Source organism: Equus przewalskii, chromosome 27, assembly GCF_037783145.1.
Source record: "Equus przewalskii isolate Varuska chromosome 27, EquPr2, whole genome shotgun sequence".
Lineage (NCBI taxonomy): Eukaryota > Metazoa > Chordata > Mammalia > Perissodactyla > Equidae > Equus > Equus przewalskii.
The window spans coordinates 38337574-38365415 of NC_091857.1; the positions used below are offsets into that span (position 1 = coordinate 38337574).

General features: G+C 59.4%; 1 protein-coding gene across 2 annotated transcripts; it reads right to left on the bottom strand.

Moving 5' to 3' along the window:
- Positions 1 to 1235: 1235 nt before the first annotated feature.
- LOC103545085 (cystathionine beta-synthase-like protein) lies at positions 1236 to 27358 on the bottom strand. Of its 2 annotated transcripts, none has more exons than XM_070597604.1 (16): positions 27115 to 27358; positions 22716 to 22917; positions 19334 to 19440; positions 17140 to 17274; positions 15661 to 15740; positions 15436 to 15570; positions 14820 to 14889; positions 13513 to 13604; positions 12567 to 12692; positions 11831 to 11915; positions 10083 to 10188; positions 8105 to 8182; positions 7757 to 7891; positions 6953 to 7061; positions 4042 to 4126; positions 1236 to 2068 (listed from the first exon to the last, which is right to left on the bottom strand). In XM_070597604.1, exons 2-16 carry the CDS (start codon positions 22907 to 22909, stop codon positions 1938 to 1940), a joined length of 1668 nt encoding a protein of 555 aa, XP_070453705.1. In that variant the 5' UTR covers positions 22910 to 22917; positions 27115 to 27358; the 3' UTR covers positions 1236 to 1937. The 2 variants fall into 2 exon arrangements, with proteins under 2 accessions (XP_070453705.1, XP_070453706.1); XM_070597605.1 differs by lacking the exon at positions 27115 to 27358 and adding an exon at positions 25964 to 26104.
- Positions 27359 to 27842: the final 484 nt, after the last annotated feature.

A 27842-nucleotide genomic window follows, 5' to 3' on the forward strand; every position in this document is an offset into this window, starting at 1 on the left:
GAAGCTCAAAGAATTCCAAGCACAAGAAACATGAAGAAAAATACATCAAGATACATCATGATTTCCAAAACAGTAGTGAAAATGAGCAAAGGTGGAAGACTCACACTTCCTGATTTCAAAACTTACTACCAAGCTACGGTAATAAAAACAGTGTGGTGCGGGCATAAGGATAGACATGTAGGTGGATGGAATAGAATTGAGAGTCCCGTACATCTATGGCTGATTGATTTTCAACAAGAGTGTCAAGACCAGTCAATGGGGAAAGAATGTCTCTCAACAATTGGATATTTACATACAAAAGAAAGAAGTTGGACCCTACCTCACACCACGTGTAAAAATTAACTCAAAATGGATCAAGGAGCTAAATATAAGAGCTAAAACTATAAAACTCTCAGAAGAAAACATAGGGGTAGATTTTCATGGCCTCAGATTTGGCAGTGGGTTCTTATATATAATACCAAAAGCATAAAAAAGAAAAAAATAGATAAATTGGACTTCATCAAAATTAAAACACTGTGGTACACCTAAGATCATTATCAAGAAAGAGAATAGACACCCCATAGAATGGGAAAAAATATTTGTAAGTCACCTATCTGAAAAGTCTGGTACCCGGAATATATGAAAAACTCCTACAACTGAACAACAAAGACAAACCAGTTTAAAAATGGGCAAAGGATTGAACAGACGTTTCTCCAAAGACACACAAATGACCAACAGGCACGTGAAAAGATGCTCAGCATCATTAGTCATTAGGGAAATGCAGATCAAAACCACAATGAGATGCCACTTTGTGCCATCATGGCTATAAACAAACAAAATCCAGAAAATAGCAGGTGTTGGCAAGGACACAGAGAAATGGGAACCTTCGCGCATTGCTGGTGGGAATGTAAGATGGTGCGGCTGCTGTGGGACAGTTTGGTGGTTCCTCAGAAGATTAAACAGAGTTATCATGACCCAGCAATTCCAGTCCTGGGTATATAACCAAAAGAATTGAAAACAGGCATTCAAACAAAAACTTGTACATGAATGTTCACAGCAGCCTGACTCACAAGAGCCAAGAGGTGGAAACAGCCCAAATGTCCATCAGCTGATGAATGGATAAACAAAACCCAGCCTATCCATACCATGGAATATTATTCGGCCATGGAAAGGAATGAAGTCCTGATTCATGCTACGGTGTGAATGAATCTCAAAATTATGCTAAGTGAAATAAGCCAGACACAAAAGGCCACAAATTGTATGATTCCATTTATATGAAATATCCAAAGTAGGTAAATGACAGAAAGTAGATTAGTGGTTGCCAGGAGACGAGGGGAGAGACTGCTTAATGGGGTGATCAAATGTCCTGGAACTTGGTAGAGGTGATGGCCGCACAACATTGGGACGTTAATAAGCACTACCAAATTGGACATTTTAAAACTGTTCATTTTAGGTTATGTGAATTTCACCTCGATTAAAAAACCCGTCAAGCCACTCTAACCACCCAGCCCCGAGCGGACGGCCCTGCCGTGAGAAGGGCCAGGGAACCGATCCCCACTTCCTCAGCCCCCTCGGCTGCTCCCCATCCTGGATCTTCTCCATCAAAGGCCCTCCCCGTCTCATCCACGCTGCCCATTCCCTGCCCGGGGTTCGTCTGCCTGGCTGAGTTCTCTTTTAATGAGATTTCCTTGTTGAAACATTGTAAGAGAAAGTTAAAGAAAAGCACATCTGATCTAACAAACCATAAATACATTCATTCAGGTAGCCAGATGTTACTAAAGGGAGACTAACATTTGAGCTGGCCCCGGCTACTCGATACCTGTCACGCTAGAGCGATGCCCAGCGCCAGGTGGGGAGAAATCGCACATCTGTTTGTTTAGTGTTGACGAAAAGCAAGAGAGCCTGGACCCCGAGCCGACAGTGGGTGGGTGTCAGGGCTGGGCCACTGCCCCCGCAGCTCAGGGATCCAGGACACTTCCTGACTTGGTCTTCTGGTCCTGCTCCCGGGCAGCCACAAACTTCAGCAGGTCAATGGCAGTGACCACCCCGAACACTGCTTGCCTCTTACTGGACTTCCCGTTGTTGTTGTCTGAGGAGGGAACAGGGGCAGGTTTAGAGGCGCCCGTGTATGGAGCTGATGGAGTGCCCCCACCCACCTCCACTGCCAGAGGCTGAGCCCAGACTGCTGCCTGGGGGCCCGGCCCAGGCAGGGAGGGCTCCCGAGTCCCAGCCCTGAGCCTGCCCGAGTGTGGCACCCAGGGCAGCCAAGGATGAATGCCGCCCTCTCCTGACTCGAGCTGTCTGGGCAGAGCCACCCAGAGCAGCCTCCTGCCTCTCTGAGCCACACCCACCAGCAGACGCCCGCCGAGGCCTCATCGATTCCAAACCGCGTACGGCTCTTCCTCGGTGCCCAGGGCTCGAGTCTAGGCAGGAAGCTCCAGCCCTGCCCACATCCGTGACCTGCATCAGCTCCCATCTCTGGCCTAGGATTCTGACTCCACCCACGCCTGGTTCTCAGGCTCAAAACGAATGCCGGCCCCCGGGCCCCACCCCATGCAGCCCATGGGCAGAGAGGGTCGGGGGATGGTTAATTTTATGTGTCGACCTGACTGGGCCACGGAGGGCCCAGATACTTGGTCAGATGTATTCTGGGTGTCTTTGCATGAGATCCACATTGATCGGGTAGACTGAGTAAAGCGGCCAGCCCCTCCCCAGTGTGTGGGGGGCCGCATGCAATCAGGTGAAGGCCCGAATGGAACAAAAAGGCCAACCCTCCCCGAGCAGAGGGAACTTTTCCTGCTTTGGACTCGAACCGAAGCACTGGTACTTCCTCGGCTCAAGCTGCCCACTCAGCCTGCAGACCGTGGCACTTGCCAGCCTAATCCTGGAAGCCAGGTCCCTACCATGGGTTTCTTTCTCTGGATACACACATCATATCAGTTCTGTTTCTCGGGAGAGCCCTGACGCATAGTTGTCAGGAAGCACCCAGAGGGCCAGAGTGAGTGGGAAATGCAGGGTCGCATCCCATTCCGTCCGACCCCCTTTGCCAGCACCTCCGGGGCCATCTGTCCCTCATGCCTTTGGGGGCAGAGGTCGCACAGGTGGGGATGGGGGTAGGCTGGGCATCCCACCGGCCTACTCAGAGCATTTCGGGAAAAACAAGGGGACACAGAAGAGACCAGCCACCCGCACTTCAGGGACTTTCGGGCAGGGGGCGGCTGTGGAGAAGCCCGTGCAGGCCGCTTCCCTGCTGCTCGTCCCTGCGGGGAGGGCCGTGTGCAGCAGCCCCGGAACCTGGCCCTGCCGACCCCTCGGGAGACCCGTCCAGAGCCTGGGTAGGCAGACTTTCTGCAGAGGGCCGTGCAGTCTCTGTTAGGACCACTCGGCTCTGCCAACACAGTGGGCAAGCAGCCTGGACAGCGAAATCAAGCACGGCTGTGTCCCAGGAGACTTGATTTCTGGACTGTGAGACGAGAACCTGTCATTTTTCTTGGAGATGTTCAAGTATAAGTAAATAAGAGACAAAGAGGAAGAGCCCTCCTACCCAGGCTGGGGGGCCCGGGACCCTGGACGCCCTCCTGTACTCTTGGGGGCTACATTCTGACTGCAGCCATGCACAAGGGGCGGGTGGTGGGGCGTACATAGCCGCAGTCCCCCCGCCCCTTGTGACCAGGCCTGGCCCCGCGCTGTGGAGCCAAGGGCCAGGGAGGGGCTGGACGCGGGCCGCTCCAGGACGCTCCTAGTTCTCCTGATTCCCACGAGCCTCGTCCTCCCCAGAAGCAGGACGGCACCCCGGGACTGCAGAGGGGCGCTGAGGAGGCTCAGGAAGCAGCTTTGGGAGCAGAGTTATGAAGACCGGTGGCCTCACTGGGGTCCCTCTGAGACCCACGCCCAAGGCTGGGTGGCTGAAGGTCAGCACCACCGACTCCCTAGATGCCCTATGAGGCACAGGGGCCTCAGTGCCGCACAAATGCTCATGTCAGGTAGGCGCCTTCAGAAGCCTGGGGATGGGGACGCAGCGGCCAGTGCCCCGCAGGGCTCCCACCTCCCGGCCCCACTTACACTGGATCTGCTCGTGGACCACCAGGGCGAAGTGGTCTATCTCCAGGATGTGCAAGAGCTTGCCTAGCGGGTCAGTCAGGAAAATCTGGAAGAGAAGCCGTGGTCAGCGCTCACCAGGGCAGCCCAGCCAGGCAACAGGAGAGGTTGGGCATTGCTCCAGAAGGTTCTCATGCTGATTCAGAAACTGAATGCAAGCCTACAAGTCACCACCAACTGACCCAGAGGCCCTGATCCTTCCACTGGGTCTGGTGGGGATACGTGTGGCCATCCCCTTGGGAAAGGCTGCCAGACCCCTTCCTCCCCCAACATCCCAGCGCCCAGCCTGCAGTGCCTGGCCCAGCTCACACTCAGGAAAGACCCTGGGGATGTGGGCAGCAGGGAGGGGATTGACCCCAGGGCCCCTCTCTCGGCCCAACTGCATGGAAGTGGAAGTCACAGTGACCAGATGCCCGGAGGGAGGATGTCTGCTACTGGGGAGAGGCCGACGCGCCCCCAGTCTGTGTCTCCATCTTCGAGAAATAAGTCTGAGGAGGCTGCCCCGGTTCCAGCCTCCCTGCCCTCGGGAGGGTGTTCGTCTCACTCCCGGCATTTCACATGTCAGAGCACAGGCGGCAGTAGGTTCAGGTGAGGACAGAAACCATCCCCTCCTCTTAAACCTTCAATCAGGCTTAAGGTGACATCTCTGCAAGTCGAAGTCGTCTGAGGCCATAATTCATTTCCAGAGATCTTTCTGGTTTGGAGTGACGCAAAGGGCAAAGAAAGCAGTAGGCGGGGACAGAGGAAATGGAACGAGCTTTCCACTCCCCACCCAGCGCTGTGAAGGGGATGGACACCGGCAGACCTGGGCAGCCTGGGACCCCACCCGCTCTCACCACCGGCCACAGCTCAAGGTCCTTAGACAGGTATTTACAGACGGAGGGCACGGGCAGTGAAGCCCCAGGCCACACCTGGTGTTAACAACCGTGTCAGGTCACCTGTTTCCTGTCCCTGGACCTGGAGAGTCCTCCGCCCCGTGGCCTTCCCTGCTTCAGTTCCCTGGGGAGGGTCAAGGGCTGGATGACCCCCTCCTGGGGGCGGTGAGGGCTGCCCATCAGACGTGGCTGCACAACCCCCAAGGTGACTTCCAAGCACAGTTAGCCCTGGAACCTGACTGGGCGCCCTTCCCATCTCAACCCTGGCGACGGGGGTGATGTCTCCATACAAAGCCATGCACTACAGGGCTGGGTGAAAGGTCAGCAGACCTTACACAGCGGCCGCCAGCTCTGCCCTTTGGCCCTCAGCTCTGCCAGCATGAAAACAAAACAGAAAATCGTGGTGCCCACCAGAGCAGATACCCATCCCAGTAGAGAGGGGCAGCAGAGCCAGAGGAGGCCTGGTCCCGGGATGCGGGATGCAGGAGCGCGGGCTCAGCCCTTCCCCGAGGGAGGGGCTGGGCACACACAGTGGAGAATCAACACGAAGGCCAGAGACACAAGGGAACCGGACTCTGCCACGGAAAGTAAGGAACAGTGTGCACGCCTCGCTGTAGATGGGTCTCAACACCGTGCTGCGTGCAAGAAGCCAGGCAAGGGGTCCACACGTAGGGCTGTGTGCAGACACCGTCTACCGTAACAGGAAGCACATGAGTGTGCCCAGGGACGGGGTCAGGGAGGGGCGGAGGCTCAAGGGGCACGAGGAAGCCTTTGGGGCCACGGAGACGTTCACTCTTGACTGTGGTGATGGCTTCGTGGGTGTACATTCATGTCCAAATCAGGAGAGGCCGAGGGCCTCTCCCAGGGGACTGGCAGGGCCGGGAGAGCAGGACCCACCCCTGTCTTCTGTGGTCTCTCCAGCTGCAGGAGCTGGAGGAGAAGGGGTGAGGGGTCTGCAGGGACCACGCGAGAGGCAAGGGCAGCGGGGGTGGAGATGGTGAGAAATACATGGATTCTGGTGACATGTCAGCTGTGGGTGTGACGGGGAATGAGGAAAACCAAGTTCCTTCCCAGATTTGGGCTCAACTCCTTAGCCTTCCTAATATGAAACAGCCAACAAGGGCCTGGCCCAGTGGCCAAGTGCTTAGTTCACACACTGCTTGAGCAGCCCAGGGTTCAAAGGTTCAGATCCCGGGCACAGACCTGCACACTGCTCATCAGCCATGCTGTAGTGGCACCCCACATACAAAAGAGAGGAAGATGGAACAGATGTTAGCTCAGTGACAATCTTCCTCGCACACACACACACACACAAAGCCAAAATAAGACCAAGAACACCCCAAACAGCCAACAAGCTGCCAATGCTGCTCACTGGGAGGTGGGAGGGGAATATGGTTATGAAATGTCAGGTGCCACTGGGACTGGGTGAGAGGATGTCCTGACTCCCCCACCCTCAGGGACACCAAGAGCAGCGTCCAGGTGGTTCTGCTCAGGCCCATCAGAGGGTGGCCACCATTGTCTCAGGATGACCAGAGGGTCTGACCAGCCCTGACACAGCAAGGGGTGACACCACAGAACATTCTAGTTCTTATTAAATAATTAGGCACGCCAGGTATTCTTAAATGAACGCATGCCCTGGAAAAATTAGGGCCATACGTTATGGAAACAATCACGCTGGCTGATGCCCCACATGGCTGAGAGGATGGGCCCCGGGCTGGGCTTGCTAATGACCCCCAGACATCGCAGAAACACGGTGAATGCTGGTGAGCTCTGCGCCCCCATGAGAGCCCCTCCCGACCTGGGCGCCTCCATTTGCAAAGTAGGGGTGAATCCTCAGATTTATGGGTTTGATGGAGTGGAGCCAGCATTGGCCTGCTGACACCTCACGTGGTGCTGCAGGCTGGGGACCCGGCCCCCTCACACAGGAAGCGCTGCGCCCTGCCTTTGAGGACAGAGCTGGGTCTCGGGCGCCCACGGCTCGAGCGGAACGGAGCCCGTACCTGTTGGAACTGCTTGTAGATGATTTTGCGGACCTCGTCCGATGGCTGAATCTTCCCAGCGAGCAGGGACGACAGCATGTTCCCACGAGTCACCATCCCCAGGATCACCCTGCAGCAGGGGGCCGGGGGGCAGAGGGCAGGGGGCAGGGGTCAGTGCAGGGGCCTCTCCCCAAACAGCAGAACACGCCCACGGCCACACTCTGCGTCCGATCCAGGTCTTTGGCCAAACTCGGAACTAACTCCTCTGAGAATTCAGCAAGTATCTGCCGAGCGCCTCCATGCGGCGGGAGCACCACGGGGACCAATGCCTGCCCCTGGAGCTGCCCCCAGTGTGTGGAGACAGTAAACTGAGTCCTTTGGGTATTTTCCTTCTGACAGGTGTCAAGAGTGACCAGCCCACCGGTGTCCTGGGACACGGGACTTTCTGGGCTAGAACAGGGACAGTCCCAGGGAACCCACATGGTGGTCTCCCGGGCAGGCCTTCCTCTGTTGACAGCCTCAGAGTGAAGCCACTATCTACCGCCTGCATCCTGCATGCACACGGCGAGTGCAGCAGGCCGGCACAGGGGCATAAGCCCTACGGGTCACTACGGCAGGCCCCCCGCCCCGCCAGTGCCCAGAGACAAGACATCCAATGGGCGGCCTCATGCAAGGACATCTTGATGCAAAGTGACCAGGGTCAGCCAGGCAGCTGTGGGGTCCACATGGCTGCCCTGCCCAGCATCACTGACACAGAGGAGCGTGGAGCCCAGATCCAAGCAGAGCCCAGTGGGCAGAGCTCGGATGGTGGTGCCCGACACTGACCCTGATTCATCGACCACGGGTGCCTGGTCGAAGCCGTTCTCGCGGAGGATCTCCATGGTGTGCTCACAGGTGACCGTGGGCAGCACCGTCAGTGGAATTGGCAGGCTCAGCTCCTGGACTCTGAGGTGCCACCACCTGAGGGAAGCGGGCAGGGCAGGGAGGGCCATGAACTGGGGGGCGGGAGTCAGGGACAAACGCTTGCACATACGGGCGGCGTCACAGAGGGGGACCGCGGGGATGACCCGCCAGGTGTGGGGCACAGCACAGGGGCCCCAGGTCCCGGGGACACGTGTCCACAAACACCACAGGTGTTTCCAGGGTGGAACCTCTGCTCAGAGACATGCTCACCATGGCTTCTTCGTCAGGACGTCCTCCTCATTCAGGAAGCCCTTCTGCAGCATCCACTTGTCGCTCAGGAACTTGGACCTGCAGGCGCCGGGGCCACCAGGGCCCGGACAGAGGGTCTGACCACCGCCTCTGCCCAGGCTGAGGGCACACGGTTCTCAGGGGAAGCCCAGCACTCCTCCCCGGACCCCGCAGGTCCAGCAGAGACCCCAAGCGGCTGGCTGGGGCTCCAGGGAGAGGCCTGGGAGCCAGACTCCAGAGAGACCCCAGCTGGGACCCGCGGGTCGATGGGGCACCTGGTCAGCCAGGGCACACAGGCCTGCGGCTGGATGGCTCAGAGCATGGAAGGTTCTGTCCAGGGACCTTTGCCATCGGGCCCCCTGGGGCTCCCTGGACCTCTGCCCCAGCCCCACTCGAGTCCACTCTGGAAGATGGAGTCTGTCCCACCTGGGGTCAAAGGACACCAGAGCAGGCCAGGGGACTGCCACGGCCCTACCCTAACAGGGTAAACCGAGGACCAAGGGAGTAGGGAGCAGAGAACCCACCACCAAGACATGCTGAGTGGGCACACAGTCATTCACGAACACACGTGCCATCTCACACACCCACTCCATGTCTCACACACTCTCCATCTCTCATGCACACACTCCATCTCTCACACACACTCCATCACTCACTCCATTTCTCACACACACTCCACTTCTCACACACTCCATCTCTCACACACTCCATCTCTCACGCACACTCCATCTCTCACACACTCCATCTCACACACACACTCCATCTCTGACACATACACTCCAACTCTCACACCCTCACTCCGTCTCTCACACTCTGCATCTCTCACACACTCCATCTCTCATGCACACTCCATCTCTCACACACTCCATCTCACACACACACTCCATCTCTGACACATACACTCCAACTCTCACACCCTCACTCCGTCTCTCACACTCTGCATCTCTCACACACTCCATCTCTCACATACACTCATTCCATCTCACATACAAACCACACTCATACACATACCTCCATGCTTTGTTACTCACTCACTCTCTCACACACACACACATACACGTGTGCATGCACAGCAGGCCGGCTGAGCAAAAGGGGAAATGGGCGTTCTCACGCACTGAGCACAGTAGGCAGTCACCTAGCTCAGGGCAGTGTGGCAGTGGGCACGCAGATGTGAATGCCTCCACCATTGGGAACCCAACTTGGACCCCACCAGTGGCCACCGAGCTCCCTGGAGACACGCAGTCCTGCCCCTGGGGTCGGGGAGGCAGCCCAGGGGGTGCGGGCGGGAGGAGCCCTTTAGGTCCTGGCCCCTACTGCCCAGAGGCCTGCTGCAGAGCTAGCACAGCCCAGTTTCAGCCAGTGACCCCGGGCAGGGCCCTTGGCCCAGGGGACAGGAATTCACGGCAGGAGGCTGTGAGCTGCCATGTGGGGAGTGCAACCTGCGCTCCTGTGAGGCTGGACCGGAAGCGCACAGCGCTCAGCACCGGCAGCCGCGAAGGGCCTCAGAGGCCGGGCACACACATGTCACAGCAGGTTCTGAGGGGTCGCCGGAGCCCCCCCCCCAGCCCTCCCCCCTCCCCGACGCAGGGGAAACCCCGGAACGAGTGGGGGCGGCAGGGAGGAGTGCTTAGGGCGGCGCCCCCTCCCCCTCCCTCGGCTGCGGCTCTCAGAGCAGCGGGGCTCGGGGCTGCGATGGAAGCAGAGCCGCCTGCGCACGGGGCTCCACCAGGCACGTGCCCGCTGCCACCGCGAACGTGCGCTGCCTTCGAAACGCGGCTCTTAGACCCAAGGGGACAAGGTTGGACGAGGAAATGAGCGCCCCAGCCTGGAGGGGCCCGGAGGGCGAAGCAGAGTTCCCAGACCCGCGGACCCCCACCCCGCCCTCCTTCCTGCTGTCAGATCTCAGGGAGCACAGAGGGAGCGGAGACAGCTCCAAGGACGGTGCAGGAGGGAGGCTCACATGTAGTTGCGAACCGAGTCGGGCAGGATCACCACGCAGCGCTGGCCCTCCTGCAGCTCCTGGGCGGCCTTCACGGCCCCGGCCATGGCACAGCCCGAACTGCCACCTGCCGAGGGGGTCGTGAGTCAGACTGCAGTGTGCATGTGTGCACACGCATCTGCACGCACGCCTGCACACCCGGACACGTGCTGGAGGGATCCGCGGGGAACCAGCCGCCATGGCTGCCTCTGGAGGAGGCGCCGGGCTCCGTGCTGGGAGGACCCAGCTCCTCCCCATCCATCTATGGGCCTCTCGTCCCCCTGAGTTTCATGTCTGCTCAGGATTTCATGACTAAACCCTCCCCAAGGAAACAGAGCCCCTGGAGCCAATGGGACGCCGCTCAGTAGGGTGGGGCTGGTGCCCCCAGGAAAACGCCACGAGACCCACCCAAGCACCAGGGAGCCCAGCACGGGCCTCATGTCACTGACCGCCCACAGCCGCCCGCCAGGCAGACGACGCCCTTCCCCACTTTGCAGACCAGCCGTTCCCGGCCCAGGAGCCCGGGTCAGAGGCAGAGGGACGGACCCCGAGAGGTGACTGTGCTCTGCCGTGCGCCTGCAGCCCCTCTGGGCCGCGCTAAGGAGGCACGATGGAGCCGCCAAGAGTGCGCCCCGCAGGAAAAGGGGCCCTTCCTCCTAAATGGTGGAGGCGGGCCTGCTGCCAGCATCCACGCTCAGGCTCCATGTGCACTGACGACGGGAAGCGGGGACACACCAGGAGCACCACACGGGCAACGACTACGAAGAACAAAGTTGCCTTTTCACGACAACATCCTTTTGGAAAGGTTTTTCCAATCACAGGGGCTGGTTTCCGATCTCTAAACTGGGGCTCGGCTGTCCAGGGACCCGGCCACGCTGAGGGCTGATTTCCTTCCATCTCCTCTGTCCCCACCCCCAAGGTGACACAACACGGAGCGAAGGCACGTCTCAAATGACCTCCTGCTATATTCCCGCGGAGATTTAAAGCGGATTCGCTGTGCATCCTCTCGCACGCAAGTCCCCTGGATCGAGGTCGAGCCTCTTCCTTGTGGGGCCCGGACTGGCCTCGGGGCTCCCAGAGGAGGGAGAGTGCGTGGGCACATTGCCCGTCTCCTTCCGGCTCAGACGCCCGAGTGACCACACCCTCCAGCCTCTCCCACCCCCGCCCAGCGTCAGACCCCTGCAGATGGGGAGCCCCCAACCCAAGGTCAGTGCTGGTCTTGACTGAAAACAACAAGTGTCCCAAGAGCGTTGGCCTCACCCCAAAACCCACCGCACAGAGGCCCATGTTGCCAGGACAGTCCTGAGGGGGCGGAGCTAATGCCACTCACTGTCAGCCCCATGGCCCGCTCTGCAGGGGGGCCAAGGCCCCAGAAGCCTACTTCGTCTCTCAGGCCAGCAGGTCACAGACCCCAGCCCCCTCGCATCTCCTGCTCCTTCCCTCTTGGGTCTGGGTGCCATGGCCCCCTCCCCAGAAAAGGTGTTACACATCAAAAACAGAGCACGTGGACCCCAGGGACCCCAGGAATATGGACCCTTCTCCAGCCATGCTCTGGAGGGGCGCTTGATGCCCCTGCCCCACAGCCTCCTGCCCTTGCCTGTGCAGGTGACCCCGCCTTGAGCTGGAGGACAGGAAGTCTGGCCTTATGAACAGCTGGGGTGGACAGACAGCACCCCATCTGTCCTCTGGCACCCCGCTGCCACCCTACAACCCACCCGCCTGCCACTCACCGCACAGCAGTCCCTCCTGCGAGATCAGCATGCGGGCAAAGGTGAATGTCTCCTGGTCAGTGATCTTGAACCATTTGTCCACCACCTGCAGGCAGGACCCAGGGGACAGGCTCGGGAGTGGCTCCAGCAGCTGTGCGGTGGGGGTGGGGGCCCCACAGCCCATGTTTGCAACCTCACAGACGACCTTGGTCCAGGCGGCCGTGACCTTCAGTGGACGCAGCCCCTCTTCTGGAATCTGGGACTCACGTACACAAACCCAGAACTCTACCTCTCCCTGTTGCAACACAGCGACTACAACCACTGCGCCCGCCCCTCTGCACTGCACGGCCTGGTGTCCCTGCAGGGTCCGCTGTAGGTCCCTCAGACCGAAGCACCCTTTAGGGTCCTTAAAAAGAGCCTGTCCTGGGTCGTTACTTCCCCCACCCTCCTGCTCACCTGCCCCACTGCCCGGCGCTCCCTCCCTCTGCAAGCGCCTGCCTTGTGCACAGGGCTGCACCCTTGACGCCAGCTGTCTTGGCCTCTTTGCCGAGCAGCGTCACGGCACCTACTGGGTACAGCACTGCCTGCTGCCTAGTCTGGACCTTGCAGACTACGCTTCCTCTCCCTGCTGCCACAGCGCTCACTTCTCTGTTCCCACTCGGGAGGAAAGCTGGGCCGGCTGCCTGTGGTCAGGCGTGCCCTGAGGGCCGGCTGGTCACCGCACCCGCCCTGCAGAGGGAGCGCTCCGGCCACCCACCTTCCGGTCCAGCACCGTGGGGACGAAGTCATAGCCGATGCCCTCCACCTCGTAGGCCGTCTGCTCCGTCTGGTTCAGCTCCTCAGGCTCTGCCAGGATGGAGCCCACGGGATCCACCCCGACGATCTGCAGGGTGGGTGGGAGGAGGGACCAAGTCTGGCAAAAGTCGCACCTGGACGCGCCTGGTGACCATCAGGGCGGCCAAGCCCGCCGCTAACAGGTGCCAGTTAACGATCTGTCTCTGGGATGCGGGCCTCGTTCCCAGGCCTCTGGGGCAAGACTCCAAACTGAGAAACCCAGGCCCAGGCCCTGGGAGATCACAAGGTAAATGTCCAGCTCGGGGCACTCAGGGGACGCCGGGGGAGAAGCGGCTTCCCAGGGGAGCTCCTCCTGTGCAGGGCACCCCAGGACAGCCCTGAGAGACCACCCTGGGGGACAGCCGGAGTCGTGGGGACGAGAGGCGGTGCTGGCACTGAGCTCTTCCTGGATGGCACAGGAACCGTCAGAGGGAGAAGATGGGCCCAGCACATGAGCTGGGTATGACACAAGCCCTCCCAGGTCCACACTCAGCCCCAAATCCAGGCCCTTCCCCGACTCTCAAAGCCCCAGGTGGGCAGCCGCGGGACCTGAGCCTAAGAGCTTAGAGCTTCTGGAATGATCCTTGGAGGCCACTCAAATCCACTCTCCCAATCAGGGTCGGGGGTTCACTGGGCCCTTTATCTCCCAGGCAGGTGCAGATACACACCCCGTACAGGACTCGAGGCTGCCTAGGCAGAAACGTCAGGAGCGAGCACTTTCAGCTCTAACGCAGAGGCCTCTTGCGGGGGCCAATGCCAAGGACTCGATGACTGAGCCCCAGCCACAGTTCAAGCCTCAAGCCGTCCAGCCTGCCTCTCCTGGGCAGGGCTGCGTGCCTCCCCCGGGCCCCACCACCCCGCTCACTCACTCTGCATCCAGGGCACTTCTCCTTTAGCTTCCTGCCAATGCCCGTAATGGTGCCGCCCGTGCCCGCTGAGGCCACCAGCATGTCCACCTTCCCTGTTGGGAGGAGAGCCCATCAGGGAGAACATTCTCGGGCTGGCCCACCGCTCTTAATAATAACTGAAAACACACTTGATCAAAGTGAAGGCAGTTACCAAAAAGTTCAAAATAAAAACTATTCTCAGAGGTCAACAGCCTCTCATCACAGTCCTTTATCTTTAAAAAGCGTTCACAGTGACAGGGACCCAGTGACTTGCACTGAGTCTTTGCTTAACGACATGCAGCTGCTGAAATCGCGGTTTGCTGTGGATCCACAAAGCCTGTCCAGAGGCGTGGTGGCACCGGGGACAGGGCACAGGCAGCTGAGGGACGAGCCAGGCTCTTCGCTGTGCACCGTCTTAGGCTGTTCGGTTTTGGATGATGGGATTAAGTGCACTGAATTATCAAGGTAAACAGACTCAGGCACTCAGGCTCGGCTCTGAAACCATCCTGGCTCTCCGATTGCAGGGCGCCGGCTTGGCCTCCTGCAGACAAGTCGGCCCGGCGCCTGTGCAGGGCAGAGGTTGTTCGTGCCAAAGGGAGGAATTCTCACACATGAAGCCCGGGGCAGCGGATGCCTGGACTTTGCTGCCTGGCTCCTGGGCGAGGAACGAGCCTGCACTTCAGGGCCAACGCCAGCACTAGGCTCCAAACAGTTGCCAACCCCGGCAACTTCTGCCTAAAATCTCCCAGGGAAACAGCCTGTCCAAGAACATCACAACCCCGAGGGCCGGGGCACCGGAGGTGAGGAAAGGCTCCCAGGAGATGCAAGTCCACACAGAGAGTCAGCCAGTCGCTGACGTCACCACCCCGGTTCCAGAGACCAGTAAACCCAAAGGCTGAATTCAGCGCCCAGGTTGGGGCTTGACGCCGAGGGCCGTTCAGCAACTGAAGCCCTGGCTGCGAGCCCAGCACCAGCCTGGACCACCTCGCACCCTGCACTCGGAGGTCCCACGGGTCTGCAGGACAGTCTGCTGGGTAAATCAATACGACCGAATGGTATGTTTGGTGTTACAGGAGAGGCCAGGCAAAGTCCAAGAGAGCACAACAGAGGGAGGAAACTGCTCTAGGGAAACGTTCTACAGAGCATTTCCCAGAGAGGGGACGTTGGAGCTGTGTTTTGAAGGATGAATAGGAGTTTACCAAGGAGAGGGTAAGTGACTTGTGCTCTCCTAGGCAATCAGGGATTGATGCAGTCAAGATGGACAGAGGGGTTAAGACAGAAATACACACCGTCACACTGCTGCAGGATCTCCTCAGCAGTGGTGTCGTAGTGAGCAAGGGGGTTGTTGGCGTTGCGGTACTGTGCGGAAAGAAGGCAAAGAGGTCATGAGGGAGGTGAAATACACTGACCCGGCAGCAGCCCCAGGACAGCAGGCAAACAGCTCAGTGCAGGCCGCAGGGGGCCCAGCAGCTCAGGGAGAGGGGCCAACGGCACAGGCAGTTTCAGGACCCTCAGCAGGTGCAGAGCATTAAACCCAGCTCTCCAGAAGATGCGATTCCAGAATTAGCCCAGAAGTGAAATGGGTGAGACAGAAGAGCTTCCGGCAGAAAGGTTTCTAAGCATCTTATGCCTGTAGAGAGCTTCAGGGCCTCTGCAAAGGGCAGGCCCAGCCAGCGCACTGAACTGAGCCCGCAGAGGCTGGTACGGACAGAGAGAGCCACGGGCTCGGCCCATCCCGCCAGCTGCATGCCAGAGAACCTGACCCGGCCGGGAGAAGCCAGCGCCCATGTGCCTGAGCAGCAGTCAGCTCTGCAGCGAGCCTCCTGCAGAGGCGGCACCACCCCCAAACCCCGACAGAGATCCCGCCGGGAACGCCCACAATGTCCCGCAGGCCCCAAGCCTCACCTGGTCCAGGATGTGAGAATTGGGGATCTCGTTCTTCAGCCTCCACGCCACCCCAAAGTGTGACTCAGGGGAGTCGAATCTGGCATTGGTGGGTGTCCGCACAATCTCGGCCCCCAGGGCCCGCAGGACGTCCACCTGCAGAGGAAGCCGCTGCCTTTACCCGCCTGCCAGGCTGCTGCTCAGGGGCAGGGGTCCCTGGGAGACGGCCCCGCCCGGCCCGCCTACCTTCTCCATGCTCATCTTCTCCGGCATCACGATGATGCAGCGGTAACCCTTCACGGCGGCAGCCAGGGCCAGCCCGATCCCTGGGGACAGCACACGGGGTGAGAGGGACCACGGTGCCCTGGACCCTGCCCCGTGTACCTGCAGCCTCACCCCCAGCCCCTAAGGCCTGGGAAACAGCACTGCAGGATCCCAGAAATGCCCACGTCATCCCCTTCTGCCCCCCAGTGAGGGGAGGAGAGAGAATGCTGGAGGTAGAAACAAAGAGGTGAGTGAGCTCAGAGAGGAGGAGCAGAGGGGAGAACGCAGGTGGACTCCAATTCCTCCAGCTGTGGCTGGGTCCAGGCCGGGTCCTGAGCACTGCAGGAGATGATGAAACCCACACAACGAGAGCAATAAGAGCCAACACGGTGGAGCTCACTGTGAAAACCCCGGATCCTTCGAGAAACCGAATGAACCTGAGGGGATTAAAGGTCAGCAAGCCTGCCACTCCCACCACGGCCCAGAGGGCACAGGCCTGAGGTGCCTCCTCCCGGGTTCCAGAGGGGTCACAGGGCCACCGTCCAGAGACAGAGCGTGCGGGCCCAAGAGGATGGCTGTCAAGCCTGGAGACCTAATGGAATCCGCCCGCTGGGTTCCAGACTCGCTTGGGACCTGTCGCTCCTTCACTTCTGAAATGGGAACGTCCATCATGCCTGTCCCGCCACCGTATGTTGGAAGCACATAACATGTCCTGTCTCATGGGTTTCCACCTAGAGGGGAATTCCGCTCAGGATGAATGGCGCCTCCAGTCTCACCCCTCTGATGGAGATGAGATTTAGATGAGATTGTGGACTTAGAGTAGATGCCGGAATGGGGTAGGACCTTTCGGGGCTGTTGAGATGGGAGTGAGTGTATTTCGCATGAGAGAAGGACAGGAACTCAGGGGGCTAGACGGCAGTGTGTTACGGACAGAACTGTGTCCCCCAAATTCATACGCTGGAGTCCTAACCCCAGCACCCCAGTGTCACTGCATCTGGAGACAGTCTTTGAAGAGGCGATCAAGGTTACATGAGATCATACGGGGGGCCCTAATCCCATATGTCTGGTGTCCTCGTAAGAAGAGACCAGGAGACACACACACAGAGGGACGACCAGGTGAGGACGCAGGGAGAAGACGGCGTCTACAAGGAGAGGCCTCAGGAGACACCTGGACGGCGGACTCCAGGCCCCAGAACCGTGAGAGAACCAGTCTCTCTGGTTGGCTGAGCCCCCAGGCTGTGGCAGTTGCCACCTCCGCTCTGGGACACGAAGACACACTTTCAGTCCCAGCGTAGCTGCTCGTGAAGACCCCAACATCATCGACGCAGGCCTGGGTGGCAAGACGGCAGGGAGGCGGGCTCCTGCACACCAGGGGCTGAGGAAGCTGCCAGGAAGGAGGCCAGCGCACGCGGCAGCAGGTCACCCCAGGCCAGAGGACCTCCTGGCTTGTTCAGCACCCACCTGTGTTCCCGGATGTCGGCTCGATGATCGTGTCCCCAGGCTTCAGAATCCCAGCCCGCTCGGCGTCCTCGATCATCCTCACGGCAATGCGGTCCTTCACACTCCCGCTCGCATTGAAGAACTCGCACTTGGCCACTGGGAGCCAGAGAGGAATCACGAGGAGGAAGAGGCTGTGAGCCCAGACTGGTCCTGCTCTCCCTCCCCAGGACCTGACGCCCCCCGGGAGGCAGAGACAGGCCGGGTCTTTCTGGTTCTGTAAATCGTCCCCTCTCCATTGCCACCTCCCACCTGCACCTGCACGAGGGTGCTCGCCCCTCGGAGCCTCTCCCACCCGCCCATCCCACCTGCCTTGGACCACGTGGCAACTCCGAGTGGATGACACAGAAGCATCCCAAGGAGCCCCCGCTGGGTGGATGGATCAGAACCCCCCTCCCGAGGGGCAGCCCAGTCCCAACAGTGACGTGGCGTGAAAGGGCCACTGAGTTGAGCCCCTGAATGCGGGGCAGATGGCCCAGCCATACCCAACGGCCCTGCCAACGACTTGACGTCCTGCAGCCACGGCCCCTGGATCACAGCTCCTGACCGGGACCTGCACACCCTGCAGGCCTCCTCCCATCGTCCTCCTCCCCTGGGACAAAGGCCCAGTGACACGGGGCTCTCTGCTCTCCCCGACCTGGCCGACGAGACATCCTCTGCTGGGCCCAGGCCTTTGCTTCTGTCTTTCCTTGTGGGAGGATGCCCTCCCATCCCTTAGAAAGATGCCGTGTTTGTAAAGGGGGAGACACTGCATCCCACGAGACTGGGAGGACCCGGTGCTGGCCAACAGCAACCGCAAAACCACCCTCCTCCTGGTTCGTCCCGGTTTTGAAATCCCACCACTGGACAGACTTTCTCTCCCAGAAGCAGGAGAGGGCCCGGCGGGGACAGTGTGCATGTGTGCACATGTGTGTGGGCTCCCCAATGCCTGACCGCTCAGCAGGACCCACGCCCAGGACCTTTCCAGCTCCCACACTGGAAAGACTTAGTCAGACAATTCTGGCTCTCCCATGGGAAGGCCAGCATGCAGCCGGGATCTGCGCTGACCTGTCTGAGCCTTGGTTTGTCCATCTGTAAAATGGAAACACTGACACCTACTTCAGGGGCTACTGCCAAGCTGATGCAGCAGGCCAACCCCACTGGGCACTAGTTAATGGTCTCTACTATCTGATAAATAGCACAGAGCAGGCGCCCCTGGGCTGGGAGGTCTCCAGGGGCCGTTCATGCAGTCCACATGTCCAGCTGTGCTGGGGGGTGTGGACTGCCCATTGCTTCTCAGAAGAGTCTCTCTCCAGAGGGTTGGGGGGATCATCTGAGGATGATGCCCCAGGGGAACCAGCCATCATGGCCGTAGCCCTCCCCCGGTGGTGCCACTCCCAACAAGCTGACCCTGAGGGCCTGCTCATGCCCACCCCACGCTCTCGTTGTCTGTCCTCTCCAGCTCACTCTGCCTGGCCTACTGTGCCGGGTGCCCCTCCTCGGCCTCTGCACCTGCCGCTTCCTCTGTGACAAAGTTGAAGTCTACTGGGGCCCCGTGTCGGTGAAGAAACCCCCCACCCTCTGTGTTCCTGGAAACAGCTTCCTGCAAAGAAGCCCCTTCCCCATATGACTGAGGTAAGATCCCCAGGTGACCCCCTTGTTTACCTAGGACAAGGCCAGACACGCCCCCAAATTCCCACTCTTTGTCTCATAAATGACAGATGAACTCTCTGTGCCCACAAAATGAGCGGAACAGAGATAACCACTTCTGCCCAGCGGATGCCTGAGACCCCCTCATCTCGGAAGCCGTCCCGTGGTCCCACAGCCCGGCAGGAGCTGGTCTATCCTCCCCAGAGAAGTCTAAGGTGGAAGAGCAGCTCCTCGGGTCTGGGGTCCCCCTCCTGCCACAGCTGAGTAGGGCCAGTCTGCTCTGCCTCCCGGGTCTGGAACGTTCTCTCCTTCATCCAGGGCTCGGCTCACGGGTCACCTGGTCCCAGAGCGGCCAGCTGTGTTATCCTGTCAGATCATTTTCGGATCGTACCTGATGTGGTCTCGGTCCTTCATTAACCAGCTTGTTTCCTGGCCTCTCTGCCCCCAGGAGGGTCTGAGGGGCCCCCGCCACCCAGGGCCACCAAGTCACTGCTGGGCCAAGGGTAGGACAGAGGATCTGGGTACTCACGGAGCTCACACTTCAGGCCAAACTTCTTCCCGATCTTATTGATTCTCACCAAGGGGGTATCCCCAATTTTATGCAGGATATCTGGCAAGATTTCAGAGGCTTTCAGCCTAAAACAGAGGAATCCATGATTACTCAGAAAACAAATCAAAACAGGACCAGCCTTGGCTGTCCAGCACATTGTTCCAAATAAATCAAGAAATAAACCAAAGAGTCAGCTTTAATGTGGGAGCTGAGTGGTGAGGACACAAACCTACACATGGATGGAAGGTCACAGTCACATTCGCACACACACGTGCGCGTGAGCACGGGAGCTCGCCTGGAAACCTATGGAAACGAGCAGCGTCTGCAGCTCAGGTGATGCAGCCACACCGACGCTGTTCCCCGGGTTTGAAAATGCACTGCGGTCACTTAGGACGCTATCAGGGGCAGCTGGGTGAACGGGGCACAGGACTTATTATTTCTGCAACTTCTGGTGAGTGTTAAATTATTTCCAAATAAAAAAAGGTAAACTAAATGAACACTGACTTCAGGACAACAGGCCCTGGTCCGTCCATCTGGGACCTCCAATTCCTCTCAGCTCGCAGCACCTAAGCCCTGGGATGTCCCTTTGCTTTGAGGGAAAAACTGGTGGCAACCCCAGGGCAGAGCCTCAGACTGTGTGGTCACCAGGCAGTGACGGGGGCTGCAGAGAGCCACCCAGATGCCTGGCCTCACTCGGAAAGGGTGGGACACAGACGGTGTGAACAAAGACCCTGCCCGGAGACACTGTCGCCCTTGGGGTCAGGGTCAGGACGAAGCCCGGGGGGGCCTCCAGGGTCACAGTGGGCTTCCTCCTCACGGGCCGTCTCCCTCACATTCCAGTGACCAGTCCCCTCCCCCCAGCTTCTTCCACCCGACAAGCTGGGGGCAGGTGACAGGCAGGGGTGGGACAGCTGCAACTGGGCAGCATCTTGTTATGTGTGTGCAACTGTGATAGAGGTGTTTCCTGAATGGCCCCCATGAAGTTTCCTCTGTCGTCGCCCTCAGGGACCGCTGCCAATTCCACACTCTCTCCCTGTCTGTGCCAAGGAGGTGCTCAACAAACATTCATCCGGGAAGATGCACAACTGACCTGCGTTTCAGGACAGGCCATAGCTTCTCAGCCCCCTGATTTCTCAGTTACCTTTCCGCGGTTCTCAAACTCAAGGGAGCCCCATTCTCCGGCACAGGAACCCATTAACCCCTTAACTCGGCAGCCTCCTTGTGCAACCCCTAAGGTGGTGATCCAGCTCCCCTGGGACCTGGGGCAGCTAGGGAACACTGCATTCCACCCCTCAGCCCAGACAGGTGGCTACACCCAGAGCTGGAATCCACTGCATCCTTCCAAGGTGGCGAGGAGTTAAACGGACACTGCAAGGCATGCTGGAGGCAGGCTCAGCAAAGAGAGGTGGGGGATGGGATGGTGGGGGGAGGGAGAGCCTGGGCCTGGGGCGAAGGGCTCCTGACCCCAGCCCTGGAGGGAGGCCCGGCCCTCGAAGCAACACCAGGGTTGACTCATCAGCTAGATTAAGCCACAGCAGGACACCTGTCAGGGAGGAACCCAGGGCTGGCAGGTGGCTGTCATCCCCCTTCCCCCACCTGCAGGGCAGGCCATGGAGAATTCTGGGGTCCTCACTCAGCACTGGGCCTTGTGGGGCGGCCACCTGAGAAGCTGGCCCGAGGTGCTCAGGGCAGCAGCCCCGGGAAGGAACTTACCAGGGAGGGGCCCGGAGTCAGCTTACCTCCACTGTGATTACTTTCACAGCCCAGGAGGCCTCGGGAGGCCGACCCCACAGCATCTTAGAACAAACCCAAACTCCTGACCAGGGACGGGGCCCTGCCTGGCCCTCCCCCTCCACAGCCCCTCCTCTCTGCTACTTCCACTCTGGTCCTCTTTCTAAACCCACCCTCCCTCGGAACTCGCTGGAATCCCCTCCCCCCAATATCCACACAGCTGCAGCCTTCCGCCTCTCCAGGTACCAGTTCTGAGGCCGTCCCCAGGCTGCCAGGCCCGTCACTGCTCCCACCATCAGGCTCCCTACGACCAGCTCCTGCAGGGGACCTTCGTCTAGTGTCCTCCTCACAGATGAGCCTGAGCCCAGCTCCCTGAGAACCGCGTGCCTGAACCGGGACACGCGCTTCCTAGATGGAACAGCAACCCCTGCAGAGCTTTCTAGAGGGCTAATTCCACCACTCTGTGAAGGGTAGATGCAACACGATTTATGACCTGGATAGGATAGTGTCTTTCCAGCCCAGGCCCGAGGGTTAGAAGCTCATGTGAAACCTGGGGGATCCACGGCTCTTACCCCCCCGCCCGGTCCCCAGCAGCCACACCTCAGCCTCCCACAGGCTTTCCGCCCACTGCTCCCATTTGTTTCGGAGTGACGGCTCACCCCGCCCGCCTGGCAGCCGACTGGGCCTCCTGAGCTGCCGGCACCCGGAGGCATTTAATGTTCGGAGCGTCTGGATTTGCAGACCTTCATTCCTATTACGGGCCCACCGAGGAGCGCATCTCCCTACCCGCTCCCAGACTGGATGTTAAAATCAACGATCGTAAACGCGGCAGAGCAGTGTATACGGAGTAAGAGTCAGACATCCAAAAGGCATGTTCTTTGACTCCTTCGTCCTACTTCTGGGAGATTATTCTAAGGAAATCAAGATCATCCTAAGACTTGGCGAGCGTGGTTTGAGTTTCACGATGATCAGGCATTTGTGTCTTTTTTGCCTCCCCACGATCGATCTCCTGCACCTGGAACATGGCCCAACGATGGCAGGTGATCAATCAAGTCGTTGATGCACCGACAAAACGGATGTGGCGTTTCCTACTGCAGTTCACAAGGAGAGAACTGCAAACATCTAAATGCCCAACAGATGCCTTAAGAGTTAGTTTATTCACCCAACAGTCTCTGTGCAACCACGAAAAGAGCCCACCATAGAAAAGTATTTCCTGCCCAGGAGAATGGTTACGGCCTAGAGTTACGTAGAGAAGTGCAGGCATGATGCTAATTACCGAAAACACGCGCACACACCTCAAACGCGAGCGTGCAGCCAGATGCTCTGGATTGGAAACCTCACTCCTATCCGTCACTCAAAGTGTGTGACCTGGGCACATCCGTCTACTGATTCAGCATCTGCTCTTTTTAGGCGCTGACCTAGGTGCTGGCCACAGGCACACAAGCCCTGGCCTTTCTGGGCCTTGGGTGACTCATCTGTAAAGTGCCTCGCGCCAGCGCACCACCCACCCAGAGTGATTACAAGGAGTGGGGCACACCCCAGGTCCACCGGGCCGTGTGGCCTCCATATAACAAACTCTTCCCCTCCAGGTTAGGGATGGACTGTGTCGGGATCATAAACAGGGACTTACGAGGGAGCATGGTGATGTGGAGAGTCGGCGCTCGGGCTGCCCAGCTGCCAGGAGCACTTGCTGGGGGTATCCGGGAGGATCCATGAGCACGCCTTGGCTTCCTTGTCCTCTGTGGGTTCCTCCTCCAGGCGTGCCTTTGAGAGGTGGGGGCACTCTGCACACCCTTCTTTGGCTTGGGTTGTCTCGGAAGGCATGCTGGGATCTGTCAAAGGGAGGGGAGGAGACGCTGGTTTAGCTCACCTCCAACAGTGCCGAGGCACCTGCTCTGATGTGGTTGCATCCAGGGAATTCTGCTCAGCCACCCCCTCTGAGTCGGGGGCTCCACTCCTTCAAAGAGCTCAGCAAGAACAGGCATAAAACGAAGGCACCAGCTGCGGTGGACAAGAGTTCAGGGGTTTCTCAAAAGGCTAAACACAGAACTACCACGGGACTCAGCAATTCCCCTCCCAGGCATATATCTAAACAAATGGAAACAGGTGTTTGCACACCATGTTCACAGCAGCATTATTCACAACAGCCAAAATGTGGAAGCAAGCCAAGTGTCCATCCGGGGATGAATGGATGAAGAAAATGTGGTATATCGACACATTGGAACATTATTCAGCCATAAAACAGCAATGAAGTTGAAAATCTTCTTAATATGCATGTGCGTGTACAGGTTTGTGCGTACACACACACACACACACAAAGATGACTACGCAGGGGAGATGGATATGTTATCTGACTTGACTGTAGTGATCTTTTCACCATGTATACAAAAACCAAGGTGGGCACCTTAAATCATACCATTTTATATGTCAAAGATATCTCAATAAACTTGTTTTAAAAAGACTATTTATATGATAGAAATAATAAGAGAAAAATGGAGATAATAATAAATATATTTCCATCTTAAAAAATAAAAGGAATGAAGTTTTGATATACGCTACGACATGCATGGGCCTAGAAAACGTTCTGCTTAGCGAAATAAGCCAGACCCAGAAGGACACATACTGTATGATTCCACCTACATGAGGTCCTGGATTCATAGACAGAAGGAGAATCAAGATCATCAGCAGCTGGTGGGGGGGGTGGGGGTCTCTGTCGAATGGGTACAGTCTTTGTTAGAGATGATGGAAAGTTTTGGCTACAGATAATGCTGATGGCTGCACACTGTGAGTGTACTTAACCCTACTTACATATGGTTAGCATGATAAATTGTGCGTTACGCCTATTTTATCACAATTTTAAAAAATCATGTGGAACCTTAAAATAGATGAGACAGGAAACAAATCAAAACAAGGAAAGAAAAGGCGGGCCCATACTCAACGGTGAGGCTGCAGCCCTGCCGCTGCGTCCAGCCAGCACCGGCCGCTCTTCGGAAAGACCCTGTGCTGCCTCCTCCGACCCCACCCTGGAAGGAAGGCCAGGCCACCGCTAAACACAGCCACCACTCTCGGACCAAGGACTGCAATTCACCCCAGTTCAGACTCGGGAAGGAGACGTGACAACCGAATGTAATGAGGCCCCCTGGACGGAATCCTGGAGTGGAAAGAGGATAAAGGCAACTGAGGAAATCTGAGCAAGGATGGACTTCAGTTAACAGTAGCGAGCAGTAATTGTAGCAGAGGTGGCACATTCATACAAGACGTTAAAACTCGGGGCAACTGTGTGTGAGGGGCAAGGATGTGGGAATCCTCTGGGCTACCTTCTCAATTTTTCTGTAAATCTAAGACTGCTCTCAAAACTCTCTAAAAGACAAAAAATAAAGACTCTAGAGCCCTGTGGGCTTGGAGGAGCTCCTGCTGGGGGAGGTGGCTCAGGGTGTTCTCCAAGGGCAGCGCCCATGCCGACCCTGGAAGCAGGAGGGACCCCAGCCCCAGCCTTGTACCTCCTCTGCTCCCCAGGACACTTCAGAGGCACTTTTGCTGTGAAAAGGTCGAGTGGCCCAGGCGGAACTGAACTGAAGGCACACGTGCTGCTCACATGCAGGTGTAAATCTGCTGGGGGGCCGGCTTACTTTCTGCAGCCCCCCGCCCACCCCGGGTCTGCTGGCCATCAGCAAGGAGGGAGGTGGCCCCAGCTGGTTCCCTTTCTTCCAGCGCGGGTGACCAGATGCAGACCTGCGCCCCGCAGATGACCACAGATGCCCAGGCCAGAGCCTGACCACGAGGGAGGCAGTGACCTCCCTACCCTTTGCCATTTGCACCCCTTCCAAATTCACCAGGCTTTCCGGGGGAATCCAGCTTCCCAGTCTTTCTGCCCCACACGTCCTAGACCGGGGATTCTTTCTGGTCTCGGGATCACCCTCTTCTTTTTCAGAGGTTCGGGTCCCCCTGAAACCATGCAAGGATGTCCCGCGTCCTTCTCCTCCGCCCTTTTAAAGAGCCCCACCCTAAGCGGAACAGCGACTTCTCTCCGTGGTGAGCCCGGGTGGCCCACAGGGAGGGGCTTCTCCCATCCCGCAAAGCCCCCTCGTCCAACGCCTCCCTCCCCATCCGATGCCCGCAGCCCACGCCCCCCGTCCTCCACTCCCGCGGCCAGAATCCCGCGTAGCCAAGCCCAGTAGACGCTGCACCCGCGCGCCTTCTTTTTGGCTACTTGCCTCGCCGGGCTCAACCTCCGGCAAGGTAAGGGGCAGCTGGGAACACAGGTCGCAGCCGACTCAGTCTCGCAAGAACCCAAAGGCCATCGGTGGGACGCTCGCACAGCGATCCGGGTCCAAACCCGCGAGCTCCGGCCCGCCCGGCCCGGCTCGGCTCTCCCGGGCCACAGCGCCTGGCGGGCGGACGCATGTGCGTCCCGGGAAGGTGGCCTCACCTGGCGCCGCCCGGCTGGCTCCGGCCGCGCCTTCAACCGCAAGACCCTGCTGGGGTCACGACGCCGCCAAGGGCACGCTGCCCCCTGCACGCGCGCACCCGCCCGCCGAGAGGGTTAGGTTAGGGCCGGAGGTGCGGACGGTAGCACTCCTCTTACAAGGCGGGAGGTTTTCGGCGGCAGATCGAGACCCTGCAGTCGATCTGGACACCGCTGGGGTCACCCGGCTTCGGGAGGGGCACTTTGGGTCACCCCCAGCTGATCCTGGGGAGGCTGAAACTTTTGCGCTCCCGCCCCTCCCCCACAGCCCCCTCCAGCTCCCCAGCTCAGCTGAGACTAGCCCAGGGTTCGGAGATGTGGGGGATCGCAGGGCACCTTCCCTTCACCCCCTGCGAACGTGCCCGGGACAGGGCCCCGCGTGCCCTGCGCTCCTTTTCCCCACGGCCACCCACCTCGCGTGGCGCTCGCCCGACTCCGTCAATGTTTACCCTCACCCCATTCAACAGGCGGAAAAGAGCAATTTGTGAAGCGGCCATTTCCCATCCAAAATGCAGCGAAAATTCAAAGATTGGCGCATCTCCCAAAGAATTCCCTCCCCGGGTCCCAGCTGGACGCTCCCGCTCGCAGCGCTCCCGGACCGCTCCGCAGCCGCGGGGGTTGGAGTGGGGGCCGGGGCCACGTGCGCGCTGAACCTCCGGCTTCAGGACCATCTGGATGAGCTGGAGGGGGAGGGTCCGGGGCGCGGGGGGCGCCGGCTCAGCTCCACAGGCAGATGATGCAACTCTGGGGGAGGAATGGGGCGACCCGGGACCCCTGGCAGAACCCCAGCCCGACTCCTCCGCCCAGAATGGAGCGGGTCTCGGTCCAGCGGGTGCGCACTTGGACGGTCGCGCGGGAAAGGGGAAAGCTGGGCGAGTTTGGGCGCGGCGAGCTGGACGCTCGACAGTTGTGGGCGGAGAAGAGACCCCGGGGCCGGCCGGCCTGGCGGGGACCCGGCGGCCGACAGGCGCCGCCGCCGCGCTCCTCTCGCTCGGAGCTGCCCCACCCCCGCCCGCCCCTCTGCCCAGGCGCTGGCCCGCCCCGCCCCACATCCCATCCCCACCCTTGGAACCCGCCCTCGTTACTGCGGGACCCAGCCCTCTCCCAGACCCTCTATCCGCCCCTGGGATCCCGCCTCCACCCCACCCCCACTGCCGCGCCCACATCCCCTACTCCCTATTGACGAAACCGGGGGTCCCCGTCACCCTCTTTTACCCTCCAACCTTCGGGATCCCCGCCCGCTCCTGCCCCCAGATCTCGGCCCGTCCCTCCCCTCCGCGTTCTCCTGGCCTCCGCCGTCCCCCGAGACCCCCTCCCATCCCTCCCCTCTCCTACCCTGGCCCATCCCTCCTCTTCTCGCTCTCCTCGCCCTGGTCCCCAGGACCCTGCCCGCCCCTCCCCCCGGACTCCGGCCCATCCCTCCCCTCCCCCCTGCCCCGCGACCCCAGCCGGGTCTGCTCTTCCCCCCGCGCCCCACCCCGCCCCGAACACCCACTGGACCCGCGGAGTCCAGGCGTGGTGCGAACGCTCTGTACCGGGCGTCCGGATGCTTTTACTTGGTTACCTGCTCGCTCTGCGGAGCGTAATGAATATTTATTGATGAGTTTTAAAGCATGCGGCCTCGGTGGGAAGGACGGGTAGGGCCTGCCGGCCCCTCGCGCCCGCCCTGCACCCGCGGCCTCCGGACCCCCGGGCTCAGATCGCTCCGGGCGCCACAACCCGGGCGCCGAGAGCGCTGGGCAGGCGGCGCGCCCTGGGCGCTCAGCACCCAGGCGGGGACCCGCCTCAGCGGCGGCTGAGCAGAACTCCCTTCCGGCCCTGGGCTTGCAGGTGCCCGGAATACTCAGTGTCCCGCCGTCCGAGCTTCCTGTCTGCTGGGCCCGGGACCGCTGCCGCGGGGCAGGGAAGGCCCTGAGCCCGAAGTCCAGAGCCACCTAGAACAGAGATGTCACGCAGGCTCTCCCCATCAACCGGACCCCAGGGGCTGCAGGAGGACGGTGCCCGAGGCCCTGGGAGGGCCGGAGCTCACAGTATTCCAAACCCACGTGCTCTTGACTTGTAAGGAGCCCACATCTCGAGGTCACTGCAGCAGAAGGGAGGACCCCTGACCCCTGAGTTTCTCGGGCACCTGGAGTGACTGGCAGTGGAGGGAGGTGCCGCCCGGCCGGGCACAGGGAGGCGCAGAGGTATTTACCAAGCACCTTGTGCTTCCGCTTCATCCCCAATTACTTAGCAAGCCCCTGCCACGGGCCCACCTTTGTATCAGCCCTGAAACAGCGGGAATCCAGACAA

Coding starts and splice junctions, on each gene's coding strand:
- LOC103545085 (XM_070597604.1), bottom strand. CDS start 22,909: ATGCCTTCCGAGACAACCCAAGCCAAAGAAGGGTGTGCAGAGTGCCCC. Junction 11,916..12,566: donor CCACGGTGCTGGACCGGAAG/GTGGGTGGCCGG, acceptor TCCTGCCTGCAG/GTGGTGGACAAATGGTTCAA. Junction 7,892..8,104: donor GTCCTGACGAAGAAGCCATG/GTGAGCATGTCT, acceptor CGCTTCCCTCAG/GTGGTGGCACCTCAGAGTCC.